This window comes from Hippocampus comes, unplaced genomic scaffold, assembly GCF_001891065.2.
Source record: "Hippocampus comes isolate QL1 unplaced genomic scaffold, H_comes_QL1_v1.1 scaffold155, whole genome shotgun sequence".
Classification (NCBI taxonomy): domain Eukaryota; kingdom Metazoa; phylum Chordata; class Actinopteri; order Syngnathiformes; family Syngnathidae; genus Hippocampus; species Hippocampus comes.
The window spans coordinates 2,602,951-2,612,404 of NW_017804967.1; the positions used below are offsets into that span (position 1 = coordinate 2,602,951).

The window sequence follows — 9,454 nt, forward strand, 5'->3', positions numbered from 1 at the left end:
AAAAAAAAAAAGTACGCTGTCATAGAATTGCCAAACCGACAAATCGAATGATGCCCAAAACTAAGAAATCTTCATCTAGAGTATCTTGCATGACAAAAATATCTTATAATATTTACAAATGCCTTACTTGACCACTAGGTGCAGCACATGCGCCGCAACCTGGACCAAAGTGAAGCCGCCATCATTCAGGTGTTTGAGGAGAAGCAGCGCGTGTGGGAGCGCCAGATGGACGAGCTGAGACAGAACTACGCCTCGCGCTTGCAGCAGGTGACCTCGCTGCATGGTCTGATTCCAACCGTTGTTCTTAAAAATGTCATTGCATGTTGTCTGAGTTCCGCTGCTTCAAGGCTACATGTGCAAATGATCGAACGTATTGACTTACAGTATGGAGGGGAGAAGTATGCACGTTTGGTGTGTGATGCAGTACATCCGAATTGCATCTGCGTGCTTGGAGAGATACCGTCGCTCGTTCCTACCGACTGCTGTCAGGCTGCTGAATAAACATGCGTGAAAACCTGTAAACCATTGTAAATAGCACAGCCACCTTACGCTGTGTTTTCCTTCATGTCATGATAACCCATGTGGGCTCAAGTCTACAACTAGTCGTTTTAAGGCATCAATTCTGAGATACAACACATAAAATCTCTGCTTATTGTAAAATGGCCACAAAACTTATTGAGTGTCTATCTGCAGGTGACGCGGCGCGCACAGCGCTCGCAGACTGCTCTGCAGGCCCAGATAACCCGTTTGTCCCAAGACAAGAGAAGACTCCAGGAGGAGATGGCAGCCCTGCTTGCCCAACGAGAGGAGCTGGAGAGAAAGTGTTTAGATTACAGGAAGGAGCAGGCTGACATATTGCCACGTCTGGAGGAGACCAAGTGGGAGGTGAGATGCGATAGGAGGACTTGATCAAACTCCAAAGTCGAATGCAGCCATTCTGTGCTGCTGATTGTTCAATAACAGAGTTTCTCATTTGAAATATTGAACACTTAATTATCAAGTATGAAGAGTAAGTTAAACACTGTTTAATTGTTCAATAATGTGGGTGCATTGAGGTACTACTTTAATTGGTTCCGTGATGACGTTTGTAACGCAAAACATTTGAACCTCAAATCGTCTTTCTCCATTAAAATGAATAGAAATGCCAATAATCTGTGCCACCCCACGCTGTTGTCAGTCTACATGTGTTGCTGCACTGTTATACAGAAATCCTGACACACATTTATTCAATTTCATCATATTTACAGAACGCAAATTCGCAGCAGAGGTCATTTCAATGCGCTCAACATAAGAAGCAAGTGTAGAACCACACTCCGAACACTGGGGCCAAGTAATGCGGCACAAGCAAGCACGAGCCAACAGAGTCAAGGAAAAAAAATCGGAAAAAGAAAGAAATAATGCTATGATGAGTAGTAATAGTAGTCATAGTAACGATTAGAGCATGCCTGGTCGACTAGTCGCAAATCGTGTGTTTGGCTTGAGTTGGAGGCAGAGCCGCTCGCACTTGCATTTGTAGAGTTCCTACTGGTGTAATAGCTAGGAAAACCAGTTCTTGTGCCAAACTGGCGTTTTATCAGAATGGAGCAAGTGTGTGTTAATGTCCGTCAAATTTACAGATCAATGAAGCCCCGCGGAGAGCTCGAAGAATTGGATTAGGACATGAACATAAAAACTCACCCTCTCTCTCCCCACTAATGTTGCAGGTGTGTCAAAAGGCCGGCGAGATCTCCCTGCTGAAGCAGCAGCTGAGGGAAAGTCAAGCTGAGGTGACGCAGCGGGCCGGAGAGATGGTGGCTCTGAGGGGCCAGCTCAAGGAGCTCAATGCCCAGCTGAGGGAGCAGGAAGAGGCCATGCTCGGACTGAAGGAGTCCTACAGCGCCAAGACTCTGGAGCTGGAGAAGTGCGAGGCGGACCTGAGGAGGACTCTGTCAGAGGCCAGTTCCAATTTCACTTCCTGTACTGTGATGGAAAAGAACCTTTTATCAACTCGAACATAAATTTAGCTCCATAGGAGCCAGATATGAGAAACACCTCTCAGTAAAGTGCAATGCATTTCAATCAATGAGGAACCAAAAAAAAAAAAAAAAAAGGGCCCAGCTTGCGAACGTAAAATATCGATACCCAGAAAATAGGTGAGCCTTGATGGTCGTTACCTGAGCCTCGGGCACTCTGATGTCATTTTCAGTTGAGAAGCAAGCGGCAACACGGCTGCACCCCTGACATGGATCAAAACTTTGCTCAATTGAAAAACCTCTTTGAGACTAGTGTATTTTTACTACATACACCCATTGAAATAGTGTTCAGTATTGCTTATTTTATGCTAAACCAATGCTTCAAAAAATAGCTGGTAAGAATCACGGCAGATAAAAACCAAGCATAATTTCCCTTTGTTTGTAGATATTGATCCATTGTTTGATTTTAATGTCTGTCGTTCAGGGTGACTGAGAAACTGGAACCTATACCCTGGCTAATTGTAAGAGGATGGATCCCGAATTGATCAGAATATATATACCTGTATATATATTGGCTGAATATATGTATTTCTGCGGTGGTTTTATAGTCACTGATGAATATATTAATTTCATCCTCCCACTATCTATTTCCCAGGCAATGCAGAGAGACTCCGGCCTTGTTCGTCCCTCTGCCTTCAAACCGGTGGTTCCGAAAAGTTTTCACTCCATGCAGAACCTTGTGGGCCAGGCAGGCGGGGCTGGGAGCGAGGGCAAAAGCGAGGCGAGGGGCGAAGGCTTCTGTGAGGGGAGAGGTGGCAGGAGAGGCAGGGATGGTGGAGGGGGAGAGTCAGGAGAAGTGCCGGAGGCCCTCCTCCTGGACCAGGAAAGCCCGGTGAGGGTCAGCAGAGGTGAGGGTGCGGGAAATCCGAATGAGGTGGTTCAGGGCGGAATGTCCGACTCAGGCAGGAACTCTCTGACAAGCCTGCCCACCTACACGGGTTCGGGTTCTGGTTGTGGACCTCCAGCCGTACTGGGACCGCTAAGTGCTTCCACAAGCCACATCAACAGGTTGGGCATGGCTGGGGCGGCAGCGGGCTTGGACAAAATGGAAAAGCCCGGCTACCAGGTAGACACTCCTACATAGTTTCATCCCAAATAACGTCACGATTACATACATTTTTGGGGATTTTGTCTCCAGAACGGGCTTTGTGCCTCAGACAGCGGCCGATCTTCGTCAGGGAAGAGCTCCTCTTCCTGTCAGAGGCTGAGTCACATGAGTGACGCACCGGGACCATTACGGCCCTCCCCTTCCTCGGATGACATCATCCAGGACCTGGAGGACCGCTTGTGGGAGAAAGAGCAAGAGGTCGGTATATGCAAAGCTGGTAATACCGTATTGGCCCGAATATAAGACGGTGTTTTTTGCATTGAAATAAGACTGAAAAAGTGGGGTTCGTCTTATATTCGGGGTCTAGACACTATACCCATTCACGGCGCTAGATGGCGCCAGATATCATTGAAGCGAATGCTGAACTTGACTCCCCAGGCCAAAGTGAAGCCCTGTCACGAAGAATAAAAATAAAAACACATACTTGCCACTTTAGACTTTGCCTTTTTAATGTTTCACTGATTTTATGCTAAAAAAAAAAAAGTACGCTGTCATAGAATTGCCAAACCGACAAATCGAATGATGCCCAAAACTAAGAAATCTTCATCTAGAGTATCTTGCATGACAAAAATATCTTATAATATTTACAAATGCCTTACTTGACCACTAGGTGCAGCACATGCGCCGCAACCTGGACCAAAGTGAAGCCGCCATCATTCAGGTGTTTGAGGAGAAGCAGCGCGTGTGGGAGCGCCAGATGGACGAGCTGAGACAGAACTACGCCTCGCGCTTGCAGCAGGTGACCTCGCTGCATGGTCTGATTCCAACCGTTGTTCTTAAAAATGTCATTGCATGTTGTCTGAGTTCCGCTGCTTCAAGGCTACATGTGCAAATGATCGAACGTATTGACTTACAGTATGGAGGGGAGAAGTATGCACGTTTGGTGTGTGATGCAGTACATCCGAATTGCATCTGCGTGCTTGGAGAGATACCGTCGCTCGTTCCTACCGACTGCTGTCAGGCTGCTGAATAAACATGCGTGAAAACCTGTAAACCATTGTAAATAGCACAGCCACCTTACGCTGTGTTTTCCTTCATGTCATGATAACCCATGTGGGCTCAAGTCTACAACTAGTCGTTTTAAGGCATCAATTCTGAGATACAACACATAAAATCTCTGCTTATTGTAAAATGGCCACAAAACTTATTGAGTGTCTATCTGCAGGTGACGCGGCGCGCACAGCGCTCGCAGACTGCTCTGCAGGCCCAGATAACCCGTTTGTCCCAAGACAAGAGAAGACTCCAGGAGGAGATGGCAGCCCTGCTTGCCCAACGAGAGGAGCTGGAGAGAAAGTGTTTAGATTACAGGAAGGAGCAGGCTGACATATTGCCACGTCTGGAGGAGACCAAGTGGGAGGTGAGATGCGATAGGAGGACTTGATCAAACTCCAAAGTCGAATGCAGCCATTCTGTGCTGCTGATTGTTCAATAACAGAGTTTCTCATTTGAAATATTGAACACTTAATTATCAAGTATGAAGAGTAAGTTAAACACTGTTTAATTGTTCAATAATGTGGGTGCATTGAGGTACTACTTTAATTGGTTCCGTGATGACGTTTGTAACGCAAAACATTTGAACCTCAAATCGTCTTTCTCCATTAAAATGAATAGAAATGCCAATAATCTGTGCCACCCCACGCTGTTGTCAGTCTACATGTGTTGCTGCACTGTTATACAGAAATCCTGACACACATTTATTCAATTTCATCATATTTACAGAACGCAAATTCGCAGCAGAGGTCATTTCAATGCGCTCAACATAAGAAGCAAGTGTAGAACCACACTCCGAACACTGGGGCCAAGTAATGCGGCACAAGCAAGCACGAGCCAACAGAGTCAAGGAAAAAAAATCGGAAAAAGAAAGAAATAATGCTATGATGAGTAGTAATAGTAGTCATAGTAACGATTAGAGCATGCCTGGTCGACTAGTCGCAAATCGTGTGTTTGGCTTGAGTTGGAGGCAGAGCCGCTCGCACTTGCATTTGTAGAGTTCCTACTGGTGTAATAGCTAGGAAAACCAGTTCTTGTGCCAAACTGGCGTTTTATCAGAATGGAGCAAGTGTGTGTTAATGTCCGTCAAATTTACAGATCAATGAAGCCCCGCGGAGAGCTCGAAGAATTGGATTAGGACATGAACATAAAAACTCACCCTCTCTCTCCCCACTAATGTTGCAGGTGTGTCAAAAGGCCGGCGAGATCTCCCTGCTGAAGCAGCAGCTGAGGGAAAGTCAAGCTGAGGTGACGCAGCGGGCCGGAGAGATGGTGGCTCTGAGGGGCCAGCTCAAGGAGCTCAATGCCCAGCTGAGGGAGCAGGAAGAGGCCATGCTCGGACTGAAGGAGTCCTACAGCGCCAAGACTCTGGAGCTGGAGAAGTGCGAGGCGGACCTGAGGAGGACTCTGTCAGAGGCCAGTTCCAATTTCACTTCCTGTACTGTGATGGAAAAGAACCTTTTATCAACTCGAACATAAATTTAGCTCCATAGGAGCCAGATATGAGAAACACCTCTCAGTAAAGTGCAATGCATTTCAATCAATGAGGAACCAAAAAAAAAAAAAAAAAGCAATCTTGAATTTAATGGCAAGATTTGTCAACTATGAAGGGACCAAAAAGAATGAAGAGAACAAAACACGGAATATAATATTCAATAAGTGCAACTGCTGGATGTAGAAGGTTTCCAGTAAATCCAAATAATTGAAATTCTAATCCCCAAAATCCACGCTGGGAAGGAGTAACGGGAGCATGTCGAAGTGGGGATTGAACAACATTCAGCCAAAGTCAAAACAATTTTATCTTTTGTGCTGGATGAGCTTATAAGAAGCTTACATAAATAAAATATGCATACGTGCACTTTATGCAACAGCTACGGGGTCATTTAATTAAGAAAGAGTGTCTTGAAATATTTACTCCACCCACTTGTCTGCTGTTTTTTTTCTTCTTCTTTTTTTTTTTTTTACCAGGGAGAAACTTCAAACATCTAAAAACGTTTCTAAAAGATGATTTATTTACGACAAATAGTGACGTATAAGTGACAGAAAGAGCAATGAAATGCTTTTGGCAGTAAAATGCAAAAAATGTAGAGGATCAACGCCATGCATCTTGCATGTACACAATCATGAATTCATGGTACATAAACAACTCTAATCGGTATTTAAATTATTTTACACAAACCAACCACCTTCACATGAGGCTCCTCAAATGTCACGTGGCCAAGCAAATGTGCAAGTTATTAAACTCACCTTTTGGCATTCACACACAACAGTGTAAAACCTGAATTTGACAGCAATTCTTTACGTACCTCTCAAGACTGCCTTTGTTCTTTTCTTCCTCCAGGTGTCCATCCTGCGAGAGAAGCTTGGTGTTTTCGAGGCAGAGGTGTTGAGTCTAAAACGAGCCCTGAATGAATTCAGCAGAGGGGCCGAGGTCGTCATGAGCCCAAATTTAGCTGCTGCGGGACTTTTGCCACCCTGGGGAATCGTCCACTGTCCGCGTACTCCCGGCGATCAATCTACCAACTCCCTGCCGCCGACGGCCGACACCCTGCTGAGTCTTCAGAGTGACGAAGCCAAAGCCCAGAGGCAGGAGGCTCAGAGGCAGCAACGCGAGGAAGCGCAGTGGCAACAGCACCAGCGTCAGGACGCCCACACGCAGCAGGACATGCAGATGCGGCAGGACGCTCACCTGCGCCACGAAGCTCAACTCCGCCAGGACGCACACCTCCGTCACGAGGCCCAGCTGCGCCATGAGGCCCAGCTGTGTCAGGAGGCCCAGCAGCAACGGCAGCAGGACGCTCACTGGGACGAGGCGGGCGAGCTGCGCAGGCAGCTGGAGCAGCTGCAGGCCGCCCTGCGCCTCGAGCGGCAGCAACGCGAGCGCCAGGCTCTCAACTTTGACCAAGAGCGACACACCTGGCAGGACGAGAAAGAGCGGGTACTGAAATACCAAGCCCAGTTGCAGCTGAGCTACGTAGAGACCCTGCAGAAGAACCAGGCTTTGGAGAAACGGATGAGCCAGCTGGGAAACAAACCCAGCACCGCGTGCACCGTCCCCACCACCATTGTCACCAACACTTCCCCTTCCTCCTCCTCCAGTTCGCCGCCTCCACAATCGCTCTCAGCTCTGTCTCCTCAACCACCATCCTCACTCCCCGGCCCCATCACTCTCACCCTGTCCCCGCCCTGTGAAGACCAGAAGGGCCCGCCTTCACTCCACCAGCTCGCCCCTCCTTGGGCAGGACCTTCACGCCTGGAGAGGATAGAGTCCACTGAAATTTAAGAAAAATACACGCAGGAAAATGCCCAGTCAAAACACTGATGCAACACATGCATCACATCATGTTGTAAGAGCATTACAGCTGACCACATATACATAAAAACACAATATTTGAAGGTGCAAGCAGGTGATTAAAATGGGAAGTGCATCCATTTTCTAGGCAGCCTTTCGCTCACAAGTTGCACAGCACTTCCTGCATTATCAGAATAAAAGTGTTCTACACTGCAGGACAACAAACTGACAATGTTTAGGTGACAGCACTACCACAGCGGTCGTTTATTTCATGCCAGTGCCAGGAAAAAAAACAAAAACAAAACAAGACAATCAGGGATATTGTCAGAAATTGCAACAAGAGTATTATCATTATTATTATGATTATTATTATTATTATCATGCGATATTTATTACTCATTGTAAGTCTGTCTCAGTCGTATAACGTACAAGTAGAACTAGTGGTCAGAGTGTGTGACGTTAACCTGCATTTTTGGCCAGAGAGCGCCTTACTCCATCTTGTCCAGCATGTATAAGAGAATAAGTATTGCTGGAATTAAAAACAAAAACAAGTGTGAATTAAATTTTCAGTGCTTTGATTATCAATATATATCTGTATCTATGTAGATCAATCACTTATTCGACATTAGGCGACATCCCATTGAAGTCGGTTTTCATTTCATGCACAATGTCCAACATGCATGAGTCAAACCATATCCTCAAATACAACAGAGCTTATATTTTCTAAAATAATACTATTGAAAATAAACTGAATATATGTTTAGCTGATAATCAACCCAATCCAAATGTTATGGAGTCGAAAGAGTTTACCTTCACCTGCGGTGACTAAATATGAACCCTAGAGGTCGGTGTTGATCCATAATGGTGCTCCGAGATGACTTTCTTTCCTTCTTAAACTGTAAAACAGTGGAAACAAATGAATGGAAGCACACCATCTCAATTTGCTTAATGTCAGGAAAAAAAATCCCAAAGTAAAAAAATAAAATAGAGAATGTATGATGTACAAGAAATAGATATTTATAATTATAGATTGTACGTGTGCGTGTGTGTGTGTGTGCGCGCGCGCGCGCGCCAGTTTATAAATGATGATAGAGAGACTAGTGGCAATACTGCAAGTAAATCTATATTAAGAAAGAATTAATTGATTTTTGTTAAATAGAGTAAAATGGACATGAAGGGAAGCGGGTGTTCGATTTTGTGCATTTGTTTAACTGCGTAGTTTATTTAGACTGAACAGTGGGAGCATTCAGCCTAACTGCACTACATCATGTCCAGTTGACATGTACATTAGAATCCAGTGTGAATACCATTGCTTTTACATGTGGTGTACATGCCAGCATACAAAGATGTTGCTCAAGAATATTAACGTATCGCTAGGGTATCACATAGTATTATCATGTTTATTACTGTTATTATAAATATGGTGACAAAGAAAATGTGCCATTGAGTTTTTCTTTGTGTTTTTTTTTTCAACTGTATAGATAGCCTATTGGTTTGTCATATGGAGGTGTAACCATAGCAACCTTGTCCAAAAAAGAGAAAAGATGCTCCTTTTGATGTAGGTGATAAATGTAGTTGCAGTATTGCATTGTTTAGAGAGCAAAATGCTATCAATTTTATACATGTTTCAGTTTTATTGTTTATGTTATCAGTATTGTTCTGGCTTGATTAAAACCACATCTTTGTAAAGATCAACTGACTGAATAAATGTGAATAATTCAGCTATTCTTGTTGAACATTTTATTCAGTTTTATGGTGATATATATGTATTTACATGAACAATATTAAATAATTGAAATTGGTCCGGAGTTTTATGTCAAACTTTTATTTTCGCCTGAAGCCTTGAATCAACTTGAGACCTTATCAAGTTTCTTTTTTTTTGTTTGTTTCTAGAATTGCAGCTCTTTACATTTCGCGTTAATTTTATGAAAGATTTCATTTTTGATAAGAACGCAAAACTAGTTTTTCATATAAATCGTAAGACGGCGGGGCTTTGGTGGTTTTTAAATTTTCGATTTGTCGAAGGTTAGCAACAAAAATAATTTGATTGCA

The 9,454-nt window shown here is 44.4% G+C and overlaps 2 protein-coding genes across 4 annotated transcripts in view; both read left to right on the plus strand.

Moving 5' to 3' along the window:
• LOC109527148 (leucine zipper putative tumor suppressor 3-like) overlaps positions 1-9,127 on the plus strand; it is a 19,065-nt gene extending 9,938 nt beyond the window's left edge. For all 3 annotated transcript variants that reach the window (XM_019888905.1, XM_019888890.1, XM_019888896.1), the window contains 6 exons: positions 3,021-3,078; positions 3,151-3,318; positions 3,731-3,859; positions 4,286-4,477; positions 5,296-5,526; positions 6,452-9,127. In XM_019888905.1, coding sequence (XP_019744464.1) covers positions 3,021-3,078; positions 3,151-3,318; positions 3,731-3,859; positions 4,286-4,477; positions 5,296-5,526; positions 6,452-7,393 — 1,720 coding nt within the window. In that variant the 3' untranslated portion in view covers positions 7,394-9,127. The remainder of the gene's footprint in view (positions 1-3,020; positions 3,079-3,150; positions 3,319-3,730; positions 3,860-4,285; positions 4,478-5,295; positions 5,527-6,451) is intronic.
• LOC109527169 (leucine zipper putative tumor suppressor 3-like) lies at positions 79-2,048 on the plus strand. The gene is made up of 3 exons (XM_019888917.1): positions 79-267; positions 694-885; positions 1,704-2,048. Exons 1-3 carry the CDS (start codon positions 148-150, stop codon positions 1,995-1,997), a joined length of 606 nt encoding a protein of 201 aa, XP_019744476.1. The 5' UTR covers positions 79-147; the 3' UTR covers positions 1,998-2,048.
• Positions 9,128-9,454: the final 327 nt, after the last annotated feature.

Bases quoted from the DNA above. Each gene is read 5' to 3' on its own strand.
- LOC109527169 (XM_019888917.1), top strand. From the start codon at position 148: ATGCGCCGCAACCTGGACCAAAGTGAAGCCGCCATCATTCAGGTGTTT. The intron at 268-693 runs GTGACCTCGCTG...GTCTATCTGCAG, and splicing joins ACGCCTCGCGCTTGCAGCAG to GTGACGCGGCGCGCACAGCG. The intron at 886-1,703 runs GTGAGATGCGAT...CTAATGTTGCAG, and splicing joins TGGAGGAGACCAAGTGGGAG to GTGTGTCAAAAGGCCGGCGA.